The sequence below is a fragment of the Pempheris klunzingeri genome, chromosome 17, assembly GCF_042242105.1.
Source record: "Pempheris klunzingeri isolate RE-2024b chromosome 17, fPemKlu1.hap1, whole genome shotgun sequence".
NCBI lineage: Eukaryota > Metazoa > Chordata > Actinopteri > Acropomatiformes > Pempheridae > Pempheris > Pempheris klunzingeri.
Genome location: NC_092028.1, coordinates 1,177,744 through 1,205,273, shown reverse-complemented (window position 1 = coordinate 1,205,273; position 27,530 = coordinate 1,177,744). Strand labels below are relative to the sequence as shown.

The window sequence follows — 27,530 nt, the reverse complement described above, 5'->3', positions numbered from 1 at the left end:
TATTGCATCTCTACTGTGTCTCTACTGTCCTCTACTGCATCTCCACTATGTCTCTACTGCGTTTCTACTGTCCTCTACTGCATCTCTATTGTGTCTCTACTGTCTTCTACTGCATCTCTACTGCGTTTCTACTGTCATCTACTGCATCTCTACTCTGTCTCTACTGCATCTCTACTGTGTCTCTACTGTCCTCTACTGCATCTCCACTGTGTCTCTACTGTGTTTCTACTGTTCTCTACTGCATCTCTGTGTCTCTACTGCATCTCTATTGTGTCTCTACTGTCCTCTACTGCATCTCTACTGTGTCTCTACTGTCCTCTACTGCATCTCTACTATCCTCTACTGCATCTCCACTGTGTCTCTACTGCATCTCTACTGTGTCTCTACTGCATCTCTACTGTGTCTCTACTGTCCTCTACTGCATCTCCACTGTGTCTCTACTGTGTTTCTACTGTTCTCTACTGCATCTCTGTGTCTCTACTGCATCTCTATTGTGTCTCCACTGTCCTCTACTGCATCTCTACTGTGTCTCTATTGCATCTCTACTGTGTCTCTACTGTCCTCTACTGCATCTCTACTGTGTCTCTACTGTCCTCTACTGCATCTCTACTATCCTCTACTGCATCTCCACTGTGTCTCTACTGCATCTCTACTGTGTCTCTACTATCCTCTACTGCATCTCTACTGTGTCTCTACTGCATCTCTACTGTGTCTTTACTGCGTTTCTACTATCCTCTACTGCATCTCTACTGTGTCTCTACTGCATCTCTACTGTGTCTTTACTGCATCTCTACTGTGTCTTTACTGCGTTTCTACTATCCTCTACTGCATCTCTACTGTGTCTCTACTGCATCTCCACTGTGTCTCTACTGCATCTCTACTGTGTCTCTACTGTGTCTCTACTGCATCTCTACTGTGTCTCTACTGTGTCTCTACTGCATCTCTACTGTGTCTCTACTGTGTCTCTACTGTGTCTCTACTGTGTCTCTACTGCATCTCTACTGTCTCTACTGTGTCTCTACTGCATCTCTACTGTGTCTCTACTGCATTTCTACTGCATCTCTACTGTGTCTCTACTGCGTCTCTACTGTGTCTCTACTGCGTCTCTACTGTGTTACATTCTCTTAGTTAATCTTTCATTCATATCAGATCAATAATTCAAACTGATCACCGTGGTAGTTTTGGATCATGTAGCTCGTGTGTCAGATTCAATATCTGCTGATCTTAACGAGTCTCAGATCGAATCAATATTTAGGTCAATCAAAGTATCTGATTGGTTACAGATGATCAATACTGAAGGACTCTGAGACAGACAGTAAAACACTAAAGCTGTAACAGCACTAGTAAGATGGACAGAGGGATGAAATATTGATTATAGAGATCTGAGATCAGTGTTATCAATAACACACACACACACACGTATGACGTTCATTTCCCTCTTCATCCTCTCTCACTGTCAGCGACGTGGTGTCTCTATGGTAACCGCCTGCAGAGAGGCGGGCTCTGACAGGACACGCCCACTGCAGCATGCCTCTCTCTCTCTCACACACACACACACTCTCACACACACACACTCTCTCACACACACACACACACACACACACACACACACACACACACACACACACTCTCTCACACACACACACACACACACACACACACACACACACACACACACACACAGCAGTATATTTTAGTAGATGTGACCACAGGTTCTGTTGCTGCTTCAGCATCTTAAATTACAGCCGCTGGCTGCAGAGCCGCTCATCAGACAGACATCAGCTTCTCTGTTTCTGTCTCTTTGTCTGTGAACAGAAACATCAGCAGAAACACTCATCTGACTTTTCCCTCCTCACTTTGTCTCAGAACAGCTTCAGGTCCGCATTTGCATATCAGAAACAACAACAAGGCTAACTATGTGGCCTACATTTAGTGTGTGTGTGTGTTTCTGTTACAGTTATTTAGCTTTTTTAATCTTTTCACTGTGTTTTTAAAATGTCTCTTCAGTCAACGCTTTTGTGGTTTTTAAATGAATGGATCTGAATTGAGTTTTGTAGTAAAATGTTATTCTCAGTGTTCCAGAATAACAATCTATGCTCTCTGCAAGCACACCAGACTCCATAGACAAAAACAGTCGTTTTAGCTCAGAGAACACAGGAGCTGCTGGTCTGCTGCTGCCTCCACCAGTTTGTCTGTTTGGGTTATTGTGTGACTTTGGTGTTTTAAAGGGTTAGTTTTGATTCAAACTAACGCTTTAAAACTCTAAAGACACACAATAAGTCACACAAAGTTCTGTGTTCTGTGAGGTTAAATCAGTGTTTTAGTGAATGTAGTCTGGTGTGTGTGCTGTTTGTGGTTAAACCAAAAGGATCTTCCAGGTCTCTCTCTGTAGGGATCCTTTCCATGATGCTGTCACACACTTAGAATAACACTCTGAGCCTGTCAGTGGATCAAACAAGCTCTTCTAGTGGACCTACTGTGATCAGGTGCAGTTGTCCCAAAGGATCACGTTGCAGCCATTGCAGCCCGTTTGGTGTCTGCTGGCTGAGGTGATCTACTGGACCAGTTCCAACACTTTTACTACCTACCAGTCACTCAGACACCAGGATGTGGACACAGAGGACTCTGGGTTAAAAACACCTGAATCACTCTCCTTCCTGCACCTACAGGAAGTGTTGAGTTTCGTTGGCGGCAGCTTAACAAATAAACAAACCAAAAAAAGCCAACTGTAACTGATGAGTTGATAAGTCTGACATGATGCTGTGGAAATGTGCATTATACTGAATTTATCACCAATTTATTACCAGGCCTTCATTAGAGACACACCTTAATGTTCCAGGTCACGTTCAAGTGCAGTCTGTAAAACTAACTGTCTGTCTGTCTGTCTGTCTGTCTGTCTGTCTGTGTGTGTGTGTAGAAACCCTGCTGGACGACTTCATGTTGACACATCCCATCTTCCTGACGGCCGACAGGTTACAGCAGGTCCTGCTGCAGCAGTATCCTTCATCATGCATAATTACCTGCACAGAATGTGCTCACAGCGCTGCCTCCAGTGTCTGCGTGTGTGTGTGTGTGTGTGCATGACTGCCGACTGGAGGCAGGCAGGCATGGGCGTCCACATAGGTGCACGTGTTTGAGCGCACGGAGGACTGCAGCACAGCTCCACTGTCAGAGTCACAGCGCAACTCACACTTTTATTCCTTTAATCTCATTCTGTGCCGGCGCTCCACTTTGGTTTATCTGCCCGGGAAACGGTCTCCGTCTTGTAGCTGCAGGTTTGTGTCTTCGCCTGCAGGCCTAAACTGTCTGAGCAGCTCTGGCTTCATGTCCTCCTCCTCCAGCCTGTCTCACTCTACGGTCCACAGGGGAGACGGGGGATCTAACGTCATGCTCTCCAGAGGATCAACCCTTTATGTTTTAATGGAGAGGCGTATAAAACCAGTGGATGTAGCCTCCCATTGCTCCATATTTAAAAGAACAAAAAATACAGGAATCAGACATGTTGTTCATCAGATGAGACTAAATAAAGACAGAGAACATGTTGATCCAGAACAACAGTGGATCTAAAGATCTGTGAACCTCCAGAGGAGATCTGAACTGTTTCAGGTTCTACTTTCTGAGCGACGGAGGTTTGATAGAACAGAAAGATTTCCCCAGAGCCTCCATTGGTGTTTCTGCTTATTGTCCTCATGGAGGCTCCATAGACCTCCACTACACACTATAGACCTCCACTACACACTGACACACTGACTAACTAACACACACACTATAGACCTCCACTACACACTATAGACCTCCACTACACACTGACACACTGACTAACTAACACACACACTATAGACCTCCACTACACACTAACACACTGACTAACTAGTACACACACACTATAGACCTCCACTACACACTAACACACTGACTAACTAACACACACACACTATAGACCTCCACTACACACTGACACACTGACTAACTAACACACACACACTATAGACCTCCACTACACACTGACACACTGACTAACTAACACACACACACTATAGACCTCCACTACACACTGACACACTGACTAACTAACACACACACACACACTATAGACCTCCACTACACACTAACACACTGACTAACTAGCACACACACACACTATAGACCTCCACTACACACTGACACACTGACTAACTAACACACACACACACACACACACACACTATAGACCTCCACTACACACTGACACACTGACTAACTAGCACACACACACTATAGACCTCCACTACACACTGACACACTGACTAACTAGCACACACACACACACACACACACACTATAGACCTCCACTACACACTGACACACTGACTAACTAACACACACACTATAGACCTCCACTACACACTAACACACTGACTAAATAGCACACACACACACACTATAGACCTCCACTACACACTGACACACTGACTAACTAGCACACACACACTATAGACCTCCACTACACACTGACACACTGACTAACTAGCACACACACACTATAGACCTCCACTACACACTGACACGCTGACTAACTAGCACACACACACACACTATAGACCTCCACTACACACTGACACGCTGACTAACTAGCACACACACACTATAGACCTCCACTACACACTAACACACTGACTAACTAGCACACACACACTATAGACCTCCACTACACACTGACACACTGACTAACTAGCACACACACACTATAGACCTCCACTACACACTGACACACTGACTAACTAGCACACACACTATAGACCTCCACTACACACTGACACGCTGACTAACTAGCACACACACACACACTATAGACCTCCACTACACACTGACACGCTGACTAACTAGCACACACACACTATAGACCTCCACTACACACTAACACACTGACTAACTAGCACACACACACTATAGACCTCCACTACACACTGACACACTGACTAACTAGCACACACACACACACACACTATAGACCTCCACTACACACTGACACACTGACTAACTAGCACACACACACTATAGACCTCCACTACACACTGACACACTGACTAACTAGCACACACACACTATAGACCTCCACTACACACTAACACACTGACTAACTAGCACACACACACTATAGACCTCCACTACACACTAACACACTGACTAACTAGCACACACACACACACACACACTATAGACCTCCACTACACACTGACACACTGACTAACTAGCACACACACACTATAGACCTCCACTACACACTAACACACAGACTAACTAGCACACACACACACACACACACACTATAGACCTCCACTACACACTAACACACTGACTAACTAGCGCACACACACTATAGACCTCCACTACACACTAACACACAGACTAACTAGCACACACACACACACACACACACTATAGACCTCCACTACACACTAACACACTGACTAACTAGCACACACACACACACTATAGACCTCCACTACACACTGACACACTGACTAACCAGCACACACACACACTATAGACCTCCACTACACACTAACACACTGACTAACTAGCACACACACACACTATAGACCTCCACTACACACTAACACACTGACTAACTAGCACACACACACACACTATAGACCTCCACTACACACTGACACACTGACTAACCAGCACACACACACACTATAGACCTCCACTACACACTAACACACTGACTAACTAGCACACACACACACACACACTATAGACCTCCACTACACACTGACTAACTAGCACACACACACACACTATAGACCTCCACTACACACTGACACACTGACTAACTAGCACACACACACTATAGACCTCCACTACACACTGACACACTGACTAACTAGCACACACACACTATAGACCTCCACTACACACTGACACACTGACTAACTAACACACACACACTATAGACCTCCACTACACACTAACACACAGACTAACTAGCACACACACACACTATAGACCTCCACTACACACTAACACACTGACTAACTAGCACACACACACTATAGACCTCCACTACACACTGACACACTGACTAACTAGCACACAGACACTATAGACCTCCACTACACACTGACACACTGACTAACTAACACACACACACACTATAGACCTCCACTACACACTGACACACTGACTAACTAGCACACACACACTATAGACCTCCACTACACACTGACACACTGACTAACTAGCACACACACACTATAGACCTCCACTACACACTGACACACTGACTAACTAGCACACAGACACTATAGACCTCCACTACACACTGACACACTGACTAACTAACACACACACACACTATAGACCTCCACTACACACTGACACACTGACTAACTAGCACACACACACTATAGACCTCCACTACACACTGACACACTGACTAACTAACACACACACACTATAGACCTCCACTACACACTGACACACTGACTAACTAACACACACACACTATAGACCTCCACTAATTGATCACATAAGTGATAACAGCATCACTGTGGCTCTACTTTCACACCATCCAGCTGTAGTGAGGTACAGTAAAACACCAGACCCGTCGGTCTTTCATCATACGTGTCACAGCAGTGGATCGTATTTACGGTCCAGAAGTGGATCCTGTGTTGTCACATAATCCACTGAATCTGATGACCGTATGATTCATAAACAGATCTACAGCACAGCGACGGCGCCGCCTTTCATCGATTCATCACTCTGCTCTGGATTTCCTCCACAAACAGAAGGAAGGGCTCAGTAGAAAGTGAGGGGTGGGTTTTTACAGTGTTCCTGACATTTTTACAGTGTGAAAAGTGGTGTTTCAATGTACATTTTGTATAAAAGACAGAGGTAAATTCAGACATTTTTGGCCTTCCACAGTTATTTGTGGAACTATGAAGGGAGAGTAGAGAGTTTCTGTTGTGTTGTGAGTCGTGTGAATAGATTTTATGCAGAATAAATCTTGTAGTTAGATGTGTTTCGTTAACATTTGAGGATATTATGAGATTCTCAGGGTTAAATCAGACTGTTGGAGTGTTTTAGTGAAGCTGGTGAATCAGACCGGTACCGGCTGATGCTGCACAGGTGATATAATAACAGAAGATATTAAAGATGCTCTAAAAGCAGCAGCAGCAGCCGCTCAGTAAATAAAAACAGACAGGTGGAAGAAGGGAGCAGCTGACTGCGTCAGAAAGAGGATAAAAAGTCTGAGTTGATGCTGCGTCATTTAAAATGCAAACAGTGCTTTCTTTTTCTCTGCAGTGACAGTGGTAGTGGTCCTCTCTGATCCTCACCCACACAGAGGGAGGGAGAGATGAAGAGCTGGAGGGAGGAGGAGGAGGAGGACAGGAAGTAGAGCACAGAGGGATGTAGGCGGAAGAAGAGTGGGGGGGTGGAGGGAGAGAAACACTCGTCTTCATCAAAACAGAGAAATCATCTGCTAAGGAAATAAGATTAATAAAAACACGATGATGAGGCGTTCAGGGACTCGGTGGATCAAGGTCGGCTCTCTGTCGCAGGCCGCTCGCTGCTGCCCGGTTCGTGGTCGGTTCTCTGCCGGCATCTCCGGTGAATGTGACCTGTGAGATTCACGGCGTCACCAGTGTAACAGCACAGCAACCGTTAGGTGAATAAAAATGTCAGAATAAACCTAAACATAAATTACTTTATGGACGATTAGTCGATCATCGAAATAGTTGCATCAGCATGAAATCAGTTTTCTGTAGCTTGACTAATCGTTTTACTTCCAAACGTAATGATACTTCCTGCTTGGATTCCCCAAAGCATTGTGGGAATTGTAGTTCCAAATCTCAGAGCATCCCAAATACTTTTAGCATCCACAGAAACCAGACCTCAGAGTCAGAAAGACATAAAAACAACTGTGTGTGCGTGTGTGCACGTGTGTGTGTGTGTGCGTGTGTGTGTGTGTGCACGTGTGTGTGTGTGTGCGTGTGTGTGTGTGTGCACGTGTGTGTGTGCGTGCGTGTGTGTGTGTGTGCGAGCGTGTGTGCACGTGTGTGTGTGTGCGTGTGTGTGTGCGTGCGTGCACTCAGTGGTATGTGGGTCATCATGGCGGTGTCTCAGACATCAGAGCTGCTGCTGCTCTGTGAGCCTGAAACAGTCAACCGGAGCTCATTACAGATGATTCATGGTTATTTAGATACTTCTGGTTGATGCTGGTGGTTGAAGGTGTTCTGATTGTTCTGTTGGTCGGCTGATTATGTTCTAATAATGATAATAATAATGATAATGATGTATTTGTCGCGTTCCCTTCCGTCCAAAGCTGTGGGGGAAACGCCGCTCTGCTTCACGGTGTCATCAGTTTACCGTAAAGACGAAGGTGATGAAGCTGAGACACAGACGGCTGCTTGTTTCCTCCTTAACCTCTGAACTTTAACAGATTCTCTCTGGAGACGGAGGGGAAGGAGGGCGAGGGGGGAGGGAGGGAGGCGGAGGGGGAGAGAAGAGCGGGAGGAGGAGAGACGGAGGGAGAGAGCGAGGGAGTGATGGACGGAGGAGAGAGGAAGCAGGCGGTGCTGAACGTGGCGTTTCGATACCTGGACACCTACAGAGAGCTGCTGCAGGAGGAGGGGGAGCGCAGCAACAGCTTCCCCAAGGTAACACACACACACACACACAGTAACACACACAGTAATACACACAGTAACACACACACACACACACACACACACACACAGTAACACACACAGTAATACACACAGTAACACACACACACACACACACACACACACACACACAGTAACACACACACACAGTAACACACACAGTAACACACACACACACAGTAACACACACACACACACACACACACACACACACACACAGTAACACACACACACACAGTAAAACACACACACACACACACACACAGTAACACACACACAGTAACACACACACACAGTAACACACACACACAGTAAAACACACACACACACACAGTAACACACACAGTAAAACACACACACACACACACACACACACACAGAGGAAACAACACAACCAGGAAACACCGGCCCCCCAGGAAGGTCTCCAGGATCTGAAGCCAGTCTCACCTGGTGGCCAAACAGTGTCAGTGGCGTCCGTCATGTGACGCCGTTGGGCTGTGTGTATTTCCTGGTTGTTATTTCCTGTGTGTATCACTCTGTGTGTATTTCCTGGTTGTTATTTCCTGTGTGTATCACTCTGTGTGTATTTCCTGGTTGTTATTTCCTGTGTGTATCACTCTGTGTGTATTATTGTGAAATGACTCGTCTCACCGTCACAGTTTGATCCATTCAGTCAGAGAACATTTGGAAAGTCTGGAAGAGCCGAACGATTAAATCTTTTTGTCCCCATTCAAGTTAGCTCAGGGCTAACAGGAAGTTAGCTCAGGGCTAACAGGAAGTTAGCTGGCTAACTTTTAGTTTTACACCCAAGAAGTCAAACTTTTTTGATTTCATGCACCACTCAGCAGCTTTGACAGGAATGAACGAAGCCTCCGACGCTGCAGGGCATCATGGGAAACACACACAGTATGATACACAACCAGGAAATACACACAGTGATACACACAGGAAACAACACAACCAGGAAATACAGGAAGCTCTGTGGTCGCGGTTACGACAGGAGAACTCACCGTCGGCTAACAGTTTGGCTAGCTAGACACGTCACAACTCAGAACATGTCCTCCTCTGAAGTCGTGAAAACCACCTGTGTGTCACTTCTCCACTTTATGTGCGGATGCAGGGGTCAAAGTGTCCGTGGAGGAGCGCACACTCTCCCGCCGAGGTCGGCGTTTAGTAATGGCTGCTCAGAAAGTGGCGCCCCCCTTCTTCTGTGCCTACTCAGCGTTTGTGAACGGGGCTTCTGGTCTGGAGCTTCGTTTGAGTCCCTGTTAATGATCATAAACCTGATAAAACCTCCACACACACACACTCACACACTCACACACACATACACACACTCACACTCACACACACTCACACACACACACACTCACACTCACACACACGTTACTGTTACCAAAGCAGATCCTGACAAACACGACCTCAGTGATGATGATCGCGGTCTGAAGCCAAACAGAAAGTGAAATAAAAACAGCAGAATTTCCCTTTAATAACAATAACACACACACACACACACACCTCTGCAGGGTGGGGACTGCTGTTTTTGGCACCTGGTTGACAAGGTGTTCAGCGTTGTCAAGGTAACAGGACTGACTCAGCTCAGCACAAACACACACGTGTGGTCACAGATGTGTTTGTTTTTATGTGTGTGTGTGTGTGTGTGTGTGTGTGTGTGTGTGTGTGTGTAGGAGCTGTACCTGTGTGCGGTTCAGGAGTTGAGTCGGTATCCTGAGCTGGTGGAGGACGTCCTCAAACTGCAGAGATGGACCGAGATCCTACACTGCCCGTAAGACACACACACACACACACACACACACACACACACGCTCCTCTCCTGGCATTGTGATTGGTCAGCAGACTTGTGGTCCATTGATTCCTATTGGTCAAACACAGGATGACTTCATGACACAGATTTATAATCATATTATTTATTAACCATGTATGAATCATGTGTCACCTTTATATGTTTATCACACATCAGCCATCTATTTGGAATAACTGTGTGTGTGTGTGTGTGTGTGTGTGTGTGTGTGTTTAGTTCTGATGAGGAGAAGGAAAGCAGGAAGAAGCAGGTTCGTCCTCTGTTCAGACACTTCAGACGCATCGACGCCTGTCTGCAGCCCAGAGAGGCCTTCAGAGGCTCCGACGAGAGTACGACACACACACACACACACACACACACACACACTTATACTTGAACACACCTGCATGGACAGAAACAAAAGCTGTACTATGCTGTATTACACACACACACAGTTGAAATGTAAGCACACCTGCAGTCTGTGGTCTGATATACAAATCACACACTGACTGACACACCCAGGACACATACACACATACACACCCAGGACACGCACACACACACACACACACACACACACACACACCCAGGACTCACACACACACACACACACACACACACACACACACACACACACACACACACACACACACACACCCAGGACTCACACACACACACACACACACACACACACATACACACCCAGGACACACACACACATACACACCCAGGACACATACACACATACACACCCAGGACACGCACACACATACACACCCAGGACTCACACACACACACACACACACACACACACACACACCCAGGACTCACACACACACCCAGGACACGCACACACACACACACACACACACACACACACACACAGGACTCACACACACACACACACACACACACACACACACCCAGGACTCACACACACACACACACACACCCAGGACACACACACACATACACACACCCAGGACACACACACACACACACACACACACCCAGGACACACACACACATACACACACCCAGGACTCACACACACACACACACACACACCCAGGACACACACACACACATACACACACCCAGGACTCACACACACACACACACACACACCCAGGACACACACACACACACACACACACACATACACACAAGGCTCATACATTCAAGGCTAAATCTAAGCTAACTGGACATAGGTAAATGTAGGCTAATATAACCTAAACGCTAACTGTAAGGTAATTCAACTAGAGGCTGACTGTATACTAATAGAACCTAGAAGCTAACTGTAGGCTAATAGAACCTAGAAGCTAACTGTAAGCTAATAGAACCTAGAAGCTAACTGTAGGCTAATAGGACCTAGAAGCTAACTGTAAGCTAATAGAACCTAGAAGCTAACTGTAGGCTAATAGAACCTAGAAGCTAACTGTAAGCTAATAGAACCTAGAAGCTAAATGTAAGCTAATAGAACCTAGAAGCTAACTGTAGGCTAATAGAACCTAGAAGCTAACTGTAAGCTAATAGAACCTAGAAGCTAACTGTAAGCTAATAGCAGCTAGAAGCTGGATCCATATAATTAGGCTAGCAGTTTCTTCCTGCTTCCAGCCTTTAGCTAAGCTAAATGCACCCTGCGTATCACAGAAGAAGAAGTGAAGTGTCACAGACGGTCACGATGACATTTATTGAATTCTTACACTCTCCTACTTTTTAAAGTATTCTTGTGTATTCCTTGTTTGCGTGCCCAGTCTTCTGCCGGGTCTACACTCCGGATCATTCCTACGTCACCATCCGGAGTCGCCTGTCCTGTCGGGTCGGAGAGATCCTGGCTCTGGTCAGGGAGAAGCTGCAGTACAGTGAAGACCAGCCGGTTCTGCCCGGAAACCTCATCCTGGTGGCCGTCACGTCAGCCGGAGGTCAGGAGACGCTCGGACGCTCGACTTTACCGAGACGTTTTTAGAGGAGTGAGTCTAAATGCTGTTGATGCTTGTGTGTTCAGAAAAGGCGGTGTTTCGGCCCAGCGACGAGGCCGTGTTCACCACGCTGGGAGTCAACACTCACCTGTTCACCTGTGAACCCTCCGAGCTCGAGTCGCTGGTGAGGAACTGACTGAATGCTTGATTTTGATTGATTGATTGACTGGAGAGCGAATGCGGCCAACAAGAGCACAGGTTTATGTTTTTTAGACTTTAGGGACTTTGTTGTTTTGTTGGGAGGCTGTAACGGCGTAATGACTGAGCAGCATTCTTCTTCTTTGTGTTTTTATTGGTGTTTCAGGTGTTACACACTTAGCTAAGAGCAAACTGTGTGCGTGTTTAATAATCTGATGGTTTCTGCATCTTCAGCTTCCTCTTCCCGAGGAGATCCACTGGACGCCGGGCGACAGCAAACTCCATGACATGTCAGCAGAGGAGGTGGCCAATCAGCTGGTGGTGTTTGACTGGGAGCTCTTCAGCTGTGTGCACGAGGTCGGCCTGACAGTTTCTGTTTATCACTGCGTCAGTATCAGTGTATTATCTGAGGGGGGTTTCGTTCCTGCCTTTGCTTATGGCTCCCTGCATTACCCTGCTGAAGAGCTTCATAGCCATCGTGAGCGAGGCGAGAGCACAGTGGGACTTTAGTGAGACAGGACTGAAATAAAATGAGCAGCCTGTCTGCTGCTTCAGCACCGTGGACAGCTCCGCAGATTTATCGATACACGGTTGGCGAACGTTCAGAAGTCGTGTCAACTTTTATCCAAAGTGTTCGGGAAGGTTTCACTACTGCTAACACTCGAATTATTTAACCCAGCAAGAAAACACAGCTAGCAAACCGTTACAGATAGCTAACCGTTACAGCTAGCTAACCGTTACAGCTAGCAAACCGTTACAGCTAGCAAACCGTTACAGATAGCTAACCGTTACAGCTAGCAAACCGTTACAGCTAGCAAACTGTTACAGCTAGCTAACCGTTACAGCTAGCAAACTGTTACAGTTAGCTAACCCTTACAGCTAGCTGTGTTAAAGCAGCCGCATTTCGCTAAGTCGTTAGACGGAAAGTGGGGGAAGCAAATCCTGTGGAGCTCATTGGTTAATTCTTGTCACATGACCTGCAGTGTGCTTGCTGCATTAGAAAAAGCGTCTCCGTTGTACGTAATGAATTTGAACGGCCCCTACACGGGGGATTTTCCCTCCCCTCCCCCCTCCAATAGCCTGCTGTTCATAGCTAACGATATTTGGACTGAATAATAAGAAGTAATAAGTAATAGGAATGCCAGCTATCGGTTGCCATGGGAAACGCCCGTGTTACTTCCTTACACAGAACGTGAGGAGAATTCATGCGCTGTGAAAGGATCAAAAAGGCAGCAAAGTAGCGAAAGTTTTGGTCTGGTGTTCTTGGTAATGTAATGTTCTCTATAATGTCTTCTTCGCTGCTCAAAAGTCAACAGTCAGAGTTTACAGCCCTGCTTGTCTTCTTCTTCGTTGGTGTCTCCTGCAGGTGGAGTTTGTGTGCTATGTGTTTCACGGTGAGCAGTCCCGCTGGCGCCCCCTAAACCTGGAGCTGGTTCTGCAGCGCTGCAGTGAGGTGCAGCACTGGGTCGCCACGGAGATCCTGCAGTGTCAGTCGCTGCCGAAGAGGGTCCAGCTGCTCCGCAAGTTCATCAAGATCGCAGCACTGTGAGTCCAGACGGGAAACTGGGTCCCATAATTATATCACACGGGGGCCGAGATGGTGGACAAACTCTTTAGCAAATCTTTGTTTAACTACAAACAGATGTTGTATCGCTCTCTTCAAAGCCACCAGACTCCATTGACAAAAACATTTCACCTCAGAGAACACAGAAGTTGGTGGTCTGGTTACAATCACTTTAGTGTTTTAACATGTTAGTTTGAATCCAAACTAACCTTTTAACGGGTTCAAAGTCGCACAACAACACAGTTAAACTAACCAATCCAGGCAGCAGCAGGCCAGCAGCTCCTGCGTTCTGTGAGGTAAAATGGCTGTTTTTGTGAATGGAGTCTGGTGTGTTTGAAGAGAATGATAACAAGTCTATCTCTGTAGGGATCCTGTTAAAACAAACCTGCAAGAAACATTTAAACGTCTCATCTGTCTGAATGACGTATTTCCTCATTTAGAATAGAATAGCCTTTATTGTCATTGCAATACAATGAAATTAGGGGCGCTGCTCCAATTTAGTGCAAGATAAGTTCCAAAGATTAGTTCCAAAATAAAATAAGAATGGAATAACACTAAAGTCTAATAAAAGGAATATAACAATATACACAGTATATGTAAATATATATGTACAAAATTCTACATGTCCGTAGAAAGGCTAATGTGTGTGTGTATTTCAGCTGTAAGCAGCAGCAGGACCTGCTGTCGTTCCTCGCCGTGGTTCTGGGTCTGGACAACCCTGCCGTCAGCAGACTACGCCTCACCTGGGAGGTAAAACACTCACCTGACAGCTCGACGACCTGCCATGTTCATCCACAGTGGGCTGATGGGAAAACACGTGCAGGTTTAAATAGAAAACAACGGTTTTCACGTGGTTTGATGCCGTTAACACAAGTTACTGAGCACATTAGCAAAGATCTGACTTCCTGTAGCTGAGCTGATGTGAAGGAATGCTTCATCCTCTGGGGAGCAGGTATATCCTCGACAGGTGGTCCCTCATTAACCGTCAACTGATCAATTATTAAAGATCTGCTTGCAGAAAGTCATTAAGGGAAAAGTTGATGAATCTCCTTCAGTCTTGGTTCTTGTTTTTCTATTGTGAGCTGTTACTGATCAGGACAGACTTCAAATGTGGGCTAAATGCTCCTGGATGTCTCAGAGCGCTGGTTTCATGGTGATGCTGAGGTGTGTCCAGGCTGATGAGGTCAGATGTCGGAGGACCACTGTTTCCCTCTTTACCTTTTTAACAGCGTTTTAAAAACCAAACCAAAGGCGCTCGGTCACTTTAGTGTTCAGAGATCCTTTAAATCAGTGAATTCTGATCTAAACTCAATGCCGACGTCCGTGTCCTTACAGAACACGTGAACCTACATCTGGGCCAGACGTTTACGCACAATTGTTACGTTTGGCTGCTCCATGAATATCGAGGAGAAGACGTCCAAAGTCACCGACATAAATTACACGGAGAGCGTTTCATGTCCCAGCTCTGCACTGCAGCCGTTCAGCTTCTCTGGTGTGTTTTAGTGTGTCCGATGTTAAAATGACTCTGTGTGTGTGTGTGTGTGTGTGTGTGTGATGCATTCAGGGTCTCCCGGGAAAGTTCAGGAAGCAGTTCCAGCAGTTTGAGAGCATTGCGGTGAGTAAAAGATGCTCCGATGTGGTTTATAATCAGCATCAACATCAGCAGCACTGATGTTCAGAGGTCAGAGGTTAAGCTCTGACTAACGCCTGCGTCATGCTGATCAGTTTGAGAATAAAAAGAGTATTAATGTTAGAATCTGCTCCTCTGGCCCTAAAGGACCCCTCCAGGAACCACAAGTCCTACAGAGACCTGATCACCAGTCTGAGGCCGCCGCTGATCCCCTTCACGCCTCTGCTGCTCAAAGGTGAGGCCGACTGTCGCTGAGTCTAAATGAACACTTTGAGCTGAAGGTTTGTCTCCTCGTCGTCGAGGCCGTGAGTCCTTAGAGACCTTAAACGCCTCCTGCGTGCTAGCAGGTCTGTTAGCCCGCTGATGGTCACATGACCCTCGTCGTGTCGTCTCCCGGAGCAGAAGTAGAGACCAAACTACGCCAACCAGCAGCGCTGAGCTGATTCTGGTCCATCAGTTCATCACCGGATCGTTTATTCTTCCCCCGAGACGCCGCTCTCCTCCAGCTGTGGACCAGATGTGAAGCTGCTGTTAGCACGTTAGCCCCACCTCGCTAATTAGCACTCCTGGCTAATCAGGCTAATCAGCTCCATGTTACTGTTAACCTGCCACACACACACACACACACACACACACACACATTCAGTCACTTCAAAGACTCCTCTTCATCGCCAGTTTTCCTCTTCGCTCCAGTTTTTCTTTTCATCTCGTTTTCAACTGCTCTCATTTAACCCAGCGGGTGTCCACACACACACACACACACACACACACACACACACACACACACTCACACACACACACACACACACACACACACACACACACACACACACACACTCACACACACACACACACACACACACTTGTCTTCCTTCTACTTTCTCTCATTCCGTTTGAAAAGACTTTAAATGAGATTACTGTACACACTGTACACACTGTACACACTGTATGCTTGTGTGTGTGTGTGTGTGTGTGTGTGTGTGTGTGTGTGCACGCAGCTTTAAGCTCTCTGTCTCCATGGCAACACAACCAGGGGAAGACGAATTGAAGTGAATTAGATGGTTAAAAACAGAAATAAATAAATAAATAAATAAGTGATTAAAGCTGAAGTGTTGAATTAGAAGAGCGCCCCCTGTGGTAGAAAACAGAATCGCACCGCCGTGGAATTTAATTGCCAATAATCAATTTGTTGTGGCCGAGAAGATAACCGGTAATATTACTGGATCGATCAAACAGTAACTGTTCTCATTAACGACGCTTTGGCCGAGACTGCAGCACCACATGAAACAGAGTCACAGTCAAAAAGTAAAGACAGTCACATTCACAAGGATCAGAGGTAATTAAATACGTCCAGTGAAAAGAAGCTCGGTGCAGGTTAGGAAGGTGGCGGGGTCCGCCATCTCTTATTTTCTTAGTGTCCTTATTGTATTATTCCTTGCTTTAATCTTTATGGGTGACACATGAATGAAGACATAACAGCTTTGTTTCCTGTCTCTCTCCGTCAGACCTGACGTTCCTCCACGAGAGCTGTAAGACGTTTCACGGTGAACTCGTCAACTTTGAGAAGATGGTGAGTTCCTCCAGCCCGGAAACGTTCACATACAGTCGTACTTGTGTCGTTGTCTCCGTCTCTGCCGGACAGAATCAGGCCTGCAGAGAAACATTCAAACCACAGACTTCTTCTTGTTTTAATGGAGATATTCAACATGGCCGCCGCTTCATTTTAAACTCATTTCCTAAAACTCTCTTTTGTTTCTCTGTTAAGTTTGTTCCTGTGAGTTAAACGCTCTGAAACTTGACGGATCAAAGAGCCAGAAAGTGTTTCATTTATGTGTTTTTTTCAGATATTCACACTCAGAAAAATCATTTCCACCCTAATGACATTTAAATCTTTTATGAGTTGAGTTAGATATCAGATCAGTGTATTTGGTTGTTGTGGTTGAGAGTGCAGATTGGAGATTTAGAGGTAAATTATCTTAAATACCTGCTGCTGTGTCACGTTTAATTAGCACATTTTCAACACTTTACTATGAATTACGGGAGAAAATCTGAAGTGATTATATCCACTAGAGGACAGAGGACGTGTCACAGGTTTTCAGGAAACTATTGATCATGCTGACGACGTCTCAGAGAGGGAAATGTGTGGCAAGTACAGCAAATATGATACATCTGGTCTGCCCAAACTTATGATCAGTGTTTTTTCCTCCACATTCATTCACAGTTTGGCATCGTGATTCCACAAACCGATGAAGGCAGCAGTAGACCAACAGCTCCTGTGTTGAGACATTTAAATGTTTCCTGCAGATTTATCATAACAGGATCCCTACAGAGATAGACTTGTAAGATCCTTTTTGTTATCGTTCTCTTCAAACACACCAGACTCCATTCACAAAAACAGTCATTTTACCTCGAAGAACACAGGAGCTGCTGGTCTGCTGCTGCCTGGATTGGTTAGTTTAACTGTGTTGTTGTGCGACTTTGAAACCGTTAAATTGTTAGTTTGGATTCAAACTAACATGTTAAAACACTAAAATTATTGTAACCAGGCCAGCCAGTTATTGTGCTCTGTGAGCTAAAATCCCTGTTTTAGTGAATGTAGTCTGGTGTGTGTGCTGTTTGTGGTTAAACCAAAAGGATCTTCCAGGTCTCTCTCTGTAGGGATCCTTTCCATGATGCTGTCACACACTTAGAATAACACTCTGAGCCTGTCAGTGACACCAGGATGTGGACAGAGAGGACCCAGGGGGAGAAACACTGGTGTAACTCTTTACATCAATTCACGGGTTCCTTCATGAGTTTGTTGTCAGGATGAAGTCAGAACTCAGTTCAGCAAGAATATGAAGTGAAACGAAGAAAATTTGGTGAGAAACTCAAACTCTTCCTTCTTCCTGTTTCCTCCTCCTGCAGCATAAAGTGGCAGAGATGGTGAGGATCATCAGACGATACAGGAGCAGCCAGCTAGGTAACACACACACACACACACTCACACACACACACACACACACACACACACACACACACACACACACACACACACACACTCACACACACACTCACAGACACACACACACACACACACACACACAGACTCTGTTGTGCTTCAGTTTCTAAAAAGAGTTTGGTGCTCCAGCTGCGTTTGATTGGTCACAGAGATGGAGGAAGTTTTCAGATCCTCTACTGAAGTACAGAAGTATCAGGAGGAAAATGTACTTAAATGAATGATTAATAGAAAAAAATGAATAGTGGGAAATATCGATTAATAGTCAGAGCAGACAGAGGTCAGACTAAACACAGCTGATTTTTCTCCCACAATGCAGTGCACAGGAAACAAACTAAGCAAATGGAGGAGCTGCTCACAGCTGGAGTTTGGGTTCATAGAATAAGTTTAAGAAGTGGAGACAACAGACACGTGTTGTATCACATCCTGTTAGTATAAAAGGATAAAATACGTCTGTGTGTGTGCAGTGAGCGCTGACACACGGCCTGTAGTGCATGTTACTGGTAACATGCTTTTATTTTGAAGTGGCTACTTCCTAAACACACGTGTTGAACTTTGTCTCCATCTGGTGGCGACGTGGTGTCACTGCACCTGTGTGAGCCGTAGCTAAGGTATAAGATTTAAGGTATAAGGTAAGTTATTCCCTCATTAGTCCCACGACGGGGACATTTACAGCGTCACAGCAGACAGGAGGAGATCTTTGAAAGAATGTATTGATAAATGATGGATCTTATTTTATAGAAATGACATCAGTGTTTTTTTTGTCTGTGTCTGCCTCTTCCTGTGCCACCTGGTAGCCATGGATACAGAGACGTCCCCCTCCCACCTGCAGACGAAGGCCTACGTCCGCCAGTTACAGGTGATCGACAACCAGAACCTGCTGTTCGACATGTCCTGTAAACTGGAGCCCAAAGACACATAAAGGGACGGAGGAGAGGAGGAGGAGGAGGAGGAAGAGGAGGAGGAGGAGGAGGAGGAGGAGGAATAGGTGGAGGAAGGAGTAAAAAATGCTGCAGATTCCTCCTCCTCTTCATCCTCGTCTCCACACTAAGCCGCCGTCAGCGTTGATCAGCAGACAGGAGGAGCTTCTTCTCCTCCTTCGTCCAAACTGCTTCTGTCCCTTCAGTTTAAACTTGCTTCTTCGTCTCTCCCTCCTCTTCCTCCCCCATCGGCGGCCGACCAATCCGAACACTGCCAGCAGCCCGGCAGCCACCAAAAACTGGTCGTGAGTCCTTTTTCCCGCTGGTGTGAACCTCCGGATGTCTTCGCCCTGACGGCTGCTGTCGGGGACGTTGGTGGTGAAGGCGAGCGTGAGGAGGAAGAGTCACCGCGTGGTGCGTTTGAGTCCCTCTGGAGAAATAAAACAGGAAACAAGAGTTTGTGACCCTGGAGGAGGAGAACCAGAACCAGAACCAGAACCTTTTTTCTTTTCTGATGCAGTGATGAGTTTTATCAGCGATGCTCCATCAACAGTTCAGTCTGTAAACTGTCCGCCAGTGTCCCAGAGCAGTCAGTGAAGTAACCACCAGGAAAAGTCCCCAAAACTACAACAGCAACGCTTTTCTACAAAGTCTTTTTTTTAATCACTGTCATGTCAGCGGAGCAGGAAGTGCTTCTAATGAGGAAGGAAGTAAAGAAAGCTGTTTACATCAGAAACCCCGTAGACCTCAGGACACGTGACGTTAGCGTGTTGGAAGCTGTTCAGACACGCTGCGATGCATTTAAAGACCTTCACAGCTTTAAAACCACAAAACAAGATGAAAGAGTTTGCTCGCTCGTTAAAAGCTCTTTTCAAACGTCACAAACAAACAAAAGGTGACGACACACTGATCCACGGTGAAGAAGAAGAAATGAATCCTCCTCCCGTTTACTTCCTGTTTCCTCGGATCACCTGACCCCGTTTCCTGGGGAACAGGAGCGATACGGCGCCTGTCTGATGTCAAACCACCCAAACGTAACGCTGTCTTATATTCAATCTCAGTCACGCCAACTTTTACCCCTCAGACAGGAAAGGCTTTTAGTGGGCGTGTCACGCTTCACCGAATCCACCGTTCGATTCAGTTATTGATGGTTCACGTGTCTTCAGCTCTAGTTCGACTGTCAGGTGTCGATTCGTAAAGATCTAAACGTCGTTTCATCTTCAGATGCTCATTTAAAAACCGCCGCTGGAATCATGTGTGAGAAAGCCGCCATATTTGTTTTGGGCGAACCACAGTGACATGTAGTAACGTGTATTTGAGGCGTCAGTGGGGATCGAACGTGAAGAGGAGCCTCCAGACGGCTGCAGAAACACACCAGAGTCCGTGCCGCCATATTTCCACGGTGAAGTGAAGCCTGCAGCTTTCAGTCAGCGACGTGTTTGTTGGTCACAGAGCTCACGGGGAAGGAAAACTGTGGCCTCAGGTCAGCAGGAGGACTTTACAGCTCTGTTGTTTCTCCGTCGCCTGCGGGCTAATGCTAAGCTAATGCTAAGCTACGCTACGCTGCGTTGTCTGTGAAGGTCGCGCCCACATTTTAAAGCTCTTTGACGGGTTTCTTTTCCAACTTTCTGTAATTTCCAGTCTAGCTTTTGCTCCAACAGTCTGAGAAAAGACGACCCAGTCAGGACGAACTGCCTCAACACGTCTCAGGTTTGTCTTCGCGGAGCGAAAAGGCTCCAGAGGACGACGGTCTCCTGTCGTCTCTCTGCACAAACAGTCCTGGAGAAACTTTCCCAACAGCCTCTTTTTCCAAAATCAGCTGTAGGAAAGTTGGATATTTGGGTCGGTTCAGCTCCACAGAGAGGGGTGTTCTGGGTAATAGACACCCAAACATGGATCCAACTTCCTGTTTGGGACCAAACACTGGAGCTGAGCAGAGACGCCGACGTGCAGACGGAGGAAACGTTCACTGGAGGACAAAAAGACGCCGGCATGAACGACAGATTCGTGTCGTGGTTTCTTTCTTTGTTCCAGGATCTTTTCTCTGCAGGAACAGACGAAACAAGGAGACTCACAGTGAACCGCGGGAGGATCTGCCGCTGTGGTCTCCGTCAGCCAGGACCTCCAGCTTTTAACCTAAACTGTGACGATGTGTTCACTGACAGTGCATGTGCTGGACACTTTGGGTGCGTTCACGGACGTGTTTGTGTGGATGTGTCCCTGCTGGATCAGAGTGCGTAGATGCTGGTTTTCTACTGAACGTGGTTTCAGCTTCAGTCCGAGGACGTTCGGCGACTCCTCTGTCTTTTCTGCGTGTTGTTTCAGGACTTTGATGGCGAGCGTCGCCATTGAACGTCTCTCACGGTGTTTTGTGATCCAACAGGCGGGTCGGACAGTTCACATCGTGCTCACTTTAAAGGACCATACCGCTGTTTTTGTGTTTTAACCAGTTTACTACAAACCACTGCCGCCCATTGTCCAAACAGTGTTTTTATGTCACACCTCATTTCTACAAAAATCAACCTGCAGACCAGTCACACGATATCCGATCACATGATCACCATATTTATCTGTTTATAAACACAGCAGACCTTTGAAACTGTCCTCCATGACAGACTCTGTCCACCAGGGAGCGCTGATGATTTCACTTTCACACTGCACCCCCCCACATATCAACCTATACCAGAGCAGGGACACAAACTTTGGCTCATGTGACAGTGAATCATTCTAAAAGAACAAAGTCTTGATGCTCTCAAGTGGGAAAGAACGAGGTTTTACACAAGATGGACAGAAACAGCCAGGATAAAGGTTCTGATTGTGCAGGATGGCTTCATTGAGGAATAATGTGTATTATTGATCATTTTAATGACTTAATGTACTGCCGGGTAGCCCCCCCCACCCCCCCCCCTCATAAAACACCTAACTTGCAATAATACATTTATTTTGTGTGTAACGTAACTGAAGCTGTCAGATAAATGTAGTGCAGGAAAAGTACAGAGTAGTAGAAGTACCCCGAGCAGAGTACCTGGATGAAAGTACTGACCGACGCCGATTGGTCACCAGTCGATTGCGTTCAGGAAGTTTGGGCTCCAGTAAACGTTTGACCTTAACGCGGCGCCGTCTCTGCAGGTTTAGGTTGTGAAACGAGGTGAAACAGTTGGTTGATTGTCTGGAAGATTCAAAAACTTTTCCTAAAATCTGTAAAAGCTGTTTTGGAGAATGGCGTGTCGGCGGTGAGAGTTGGCGCAAATGGGCTAAAAGGTGGGGAGAAAAACATGGGTATGGCCCTTTAAGAAAGTGACTGTCATTGATGCTCGGACCGGCAGCCAATCGGCTGCGTTTACGTGATGACATCACACCTGAGAGATGAAAACAAACATACAAGTGAGTCGACTTTTACTTTTCTCAGCGTTTGGGATCTGACCGCTGTCGCACCCCAACGACCAATCGGCTACGAGGAAGGACCCGATCGGCCCCGCGGAGCTGCCCTGCCGTCGGTCGGTTCGGTGGGCTGGCGGGTCGGGGTCCCAGGCAATAACGGAGCGGCGGGAAGTGAAGCCGGTTGGTCAGCTTATCGCAGCAACGAAGCACTTTTGCCAAACCTCAGGGCTCAGAGACACAGAGAGGTTTTGTTTACTCTTTATTCTAGATTTTCAGTAGAGTTCAGTTCAGTTGAGTCCAGTTTGTGTTGCGGTCGATTGGTTCTGTGTTTGTACAGCTGATCACACTTCAGTCATATTAATATAATAATAGAAACCTGCTATCAGAGTCGTCGTTTTGCTGCTGTGATCACCACCAGGTCTGAGAAACAGTCTGGAAACAGTCTGAACGGTGTGAGAAACCTCAGTCTGACGCCATTTTGTCCCATTTAGAGGAGCCGGCACCAGAACTGTGGTGAAATCATGTGTTTTATTTGGAGGAAAGGTGTGACGAGTCGCTCCTGACAAAATTATTAGAGATTGAGGGTTTATTTAGTTTCTTTTCTTTTCTTTTCTTCGCAGAGCGCTGAAGAGTTTCTCCCCAGATGTTGTATCAGTGTGTAGTTTCTAACCTTTCTAAGCCCTCCGGCTGCTCACAGACCCTGAGAGTTGTAATCATGAGATAAAGTCAGACAGTGCGAGACAAATCATGATCTGTTGAGATAAAGTCACACCTTAATGATTAAAGAGTTGTATAATATTCTGAGATTACAGCCGAAGTATGATGGTATTATTTTTGAATGGTTCTTTTATCCGTAAAGTCCTTAAACTACACGAGTCAGACGGGAGATGAGATGTGGTGGTTGGGATGAAACTCTTCAGTGCGTCATGTGTTTGTAAAAAATCTGTGAAAAGGTGTAAATGTTTTGAAAGATGTTCTCTGTGCTCAGCTCTGGTGGCCGGTGAGACTTCCTCCATCTGTACCATAACATCCTGTTTGTGAAAGCTCAGCCGGGCCGGTCCCGTCCAGACACAAGTCCGCCTGCGGTCCGCGTCAGAGCCGGACCGGAGTCCAGGTTTCACACTCAACAACTCCAAACTAATGTAAATTTATTTCACGTGGATTTAGTTTTACAACCAGGCTCTTATTTTGGTGGTTTGGGGAGCTCGATAAACAGGAAGTCCGACTGTTGTGTTTAATAAGAGTTGAACTCAGACAGAAGTCGTTGAACACTGATGTTGGAACTGAGGCGTCTTGATTCTGGACGGGACCAAACCTCCCAACCGTCTCCACCACGACAAGACCTGATCTGGTACGGAGTCCTCACACCGGTTTACTACTACCAAGAACACTTGTGTAAACTACCAAGATCACTAGTATAAACTACCAAGAACACTAGTGTAAACTACCAAGATCACTAGTATAAACTACCAAGAACACTAGTGTAAACTACCAAGAACACTAGTGTAAACTACCAAGAACACTAGTGTAAACTACCAAGAACACTAGTGTAAACTACCAAGATCACTAGTGTAAACTACCAAGAACACTAGTGTAAACTACCAAGATCACTAGTATAAACTACCAAGAACACTAGTGTAAACTACCAAGAACACTAGTGTAAACTACCAAGAACACTAGTGTAAACTACCAAGATCACTAGTATAAACTACCAAGATCACTAGTATAAACTACCAAGAACACTAGTTCAAACTACCAAGAACACTAGTGTAAACTACCAAGATCACTAGTATAAACTACCAAGAACACTAGTGTAAACTACCAAGAACACTAGTTCAAACTACCAAGAACACTAGAATAAACTACCAAGAACACTAATATAAACTACCAAGATCACTAGTATAAACTACCTAGAACACTAGTACAACTACTGAGAACAGAACGTCAAATTACCAGGAATATTAGTTCAAACTACCAAGAACAAAAGTAAAAATTACTAGTTCAAACTACCAAGAAAAGTTGGTCAAAGTACAAAGAAAATTAGTTGTACCAAGAACACGAGTTCAAACTACTAAGAACACCAGTAAAAAAACTACCAAGAACATACTAAGAACACGAGTTCAAACTACTAAGAACACCAGTAAAAAACTACCAAGAACATACTAAGAACACGAGTTCAAACTACTAAGAACACCAGTATAAACTACCAAGAACATACTAAGAACACGAGTTCAAACTACTAAGAACACCAGTATAAACTACCAAGAACACGAGTTCAAACTACTAAGAACACCAGTATAAACTACCAAGAACACGAGTTCAAACTACTAAGAACACAAGTGTGAACTACTAAGAACAGAGGGTCAAATTAACATGAATAATAGTTAAAACTACCAAGAACACAAGTTCAAACTACCAAAAAAGGTTGGTTAGAGTACAAAGAAAAGTAATTCAATGTACCAAGAACACAAGTTCAACCTACGAAAACACTAGTATAAACTACCAAGAACACAACCCTAACCCTAACTCCGGAGACCATCAGTGTAAACTACGGAGAACACATGGTGTCAGGCGGCGTGGGGCTCCGTACATGCGGTTCTTGAGGTTCTTGTCGTGCTGGAGTCGTGCGGGGCGGTCGGGCGCCAAGCGTGAAACCCAGCGAAGATGACATCATCACTAGTGTGGCGGTGGCTCTCTCAGGACCACTTCCTGGGTGTGGGCGCCTCCTCGCGGATCCCGGCAGATCCCGTGACTGGCCGGGATCCGCGATGAGGAACACACGGTGTACATAGTGCAGCCCTGTAAATAGGCAAATACTAACGGAGACTCTATTTTATGTATGAGCGGAGAGACGCAGTAACTCAAGGAGAAACATTTGGTGTGGTGTTTTTTATCCGTTCAGCTGAGAGGACGGGTGCAGCCGCGCCGGACGGACGGACGAAGACCTCATGAATTTCTGACTTTACGAATTGTACAGTTAAATCTCTTCAGTTTGATGGTTGCGTTGTTTTCTATCTAAAGCTTGGGGTCGTTTCTGTTTGGTTCTTTTGTACAGAAGTGGTTGTTTACATCCATTAAAGTCCCGATCTCTGTGAAGACAGACGGACAATGTGATTGGAGCGGAGGCCCGGGAGGGGGCGGGGCTTACGTCATGTGACCGAATATTCAGGAAAAACGACAAAAAGGAACATTTGGGAAACAGCCTGCGATGACGGTCGGGTGTCAGAGCGACTGTTGGGGGAGAAAAACCAACCGAGACTTCAAGAATTAAGACGAAATAAACTTTATAGATAAAGGCCTGTTTTTTTCGGACAAAAGTCGTAAAATTATCAGGCAAAGTTTTAATTTTAGGAGAGAAAAGTTTAACATTATTACTAAAATGGAGTCATAATAATGTGAAAATAAAGAGTTGGAGAAAACAGTGGTGATATCGTGAGATTAATTCAAACGTTTAAACCATAAACGTCAGTCTTGATGTTGTTTCAGTCTAATTTTGAGAAATGGTTTTACCACATAATCTGGAGTTCAGAAGAAAAAAGAAAGAAAAATCTGATTTTTGGAGAATTAAGTTGCCACTTTGCAAGAAAGAGTCAGAATTGAAAGTTTTGTCAGATGTTAAAGACACAATTAGGAGTCTTAAAATAAATTAATATTAACGAACACTAATAAATAAGAATAATGTAAAAAGGCCTTTTAACCCTATTATTATTATTATTTCCCCTTTAAACGGACTATTTTCCCCAAAGTCAGACGTATTCTTGTGAATTTAATCCTTTATTCTGTAAGTCATGTGATTTATTCTAAGAAAATAACTTTATTAGTGTTTCGTGCAGTAATATTACAACTTATCTTAACATGTCTTGTCTTTGTCAGTAGTGAATTGACTTAATCTCATATTACAACTTGTCTTTCTCACTTTTTCTCACAAAACTACAACTTAATCCTCTTTTCTTGCCTTTTATTTCTCACTGAATTATCAACTGTTTCTCCAAATTTCGCTCTGATGATTGTTCTCCTCTGACAGTGAAGTGAGCGGCACCCTGGCTGTGGTTCCTCAGGTCTGGTAGAAAGTAGGATGAATAAAAAGGAGCAAACTGCCACTGATGTGATGAAAAGGTGTTTTTGTAATAAAAGTGTTGTGAAATGAGACAAATCTTCTTAAGTTGATTTAAATGGGAGACAAAGTGAAAACCAGTTGATGTTGAAATGTTGAAGGTGGACGTTTAAAGAGTCCAGGTAACCGTCCAGGTGCCCCCCCCCCCAGGACGTGAAGCCGATCTCCTCCGGGCTGGACGCTCCTGAAATAAAACCTCTGGACAAACATTAATAACAGCAGTTAGTGTCTGTTGTTTCTGCTACACAAACCAGACATGTGGGGGGGGGGGGGGGGGGGGCGTTCAGGGGCCAGGCCTGCCCCGAAGGACCCCCGTGCCCCCCTCCCACTGCAGCACCCCGGCCC

At 45.6% G+C, this 27,530-nt stretch overlaps 1 protein-coding gene across 1 annotated transcript in view; it reads left to right on the top strand.

The window, feature by feature from the left end:
- The window catches only part of rapgefl1 (Rap guanine nucleotide exchange factor (GEF)-like 1), a 35,137-nt gene extending 15,436 nt beyond the window's left edge, over window positions 1-19,701 (top strand). Inside the window, exons 3-16 of the mRNA XM_070848434.1 lie at window positions 2,918-2,996; window positions 8,432-8,648; window positions 10,346-10,443; window positions 10,696-10,808; window positions 12,216-12,383; window positions 12,467-12,564; window positions 12,813-12,935; window positions 13,945-14,123; window positions 14,802-14,892; window positions 15,707-15,757; window positions 15,920-16,007; window positions 17,278-17,342; window positions 18,680-18,734; window positions 19,568-19,701. Of these exons, the coding sequence (XP_070704535.1) occupies window positions 2,918-2,996; window positions 8,432-8,648; window positions 10,346-10,443; window positions 10,696-10,808; window positions 12,216-12,383; window positions 12,467-12,564; window positions 12,813-12,935; window positions 13,945-14,123; window positions 14,802-14,892; window positions 15,707-15,757; window positions 15,920-16,007; window positions 17,278-17,342; window positions 18,680-18,734; window positions 19,568-19,692 (1,550 nt within the window). The 3' untranslated portion in view covers window positions 19,693-19,701. The remainder of the gene's footprint in view (window positions 1-2,917; window positions 2,997-8,431; window positions 8,649-10,345; window positions 10,444-10,695; window positions 10,809-12,215; window positions 12,384-12,466; window positions 12,565-12,812; window positions 12,936-13,944; window positions 14,124-14,801; window positions 14,893-15,706; window positions 15,758-15,919; window positions 16,008-17,277; window positions 17,343-18,679; window positions 18,735-19,567) is intronic.
- Window positions 19,702-27,530: the final 7,829 nt, after the last annotated feature.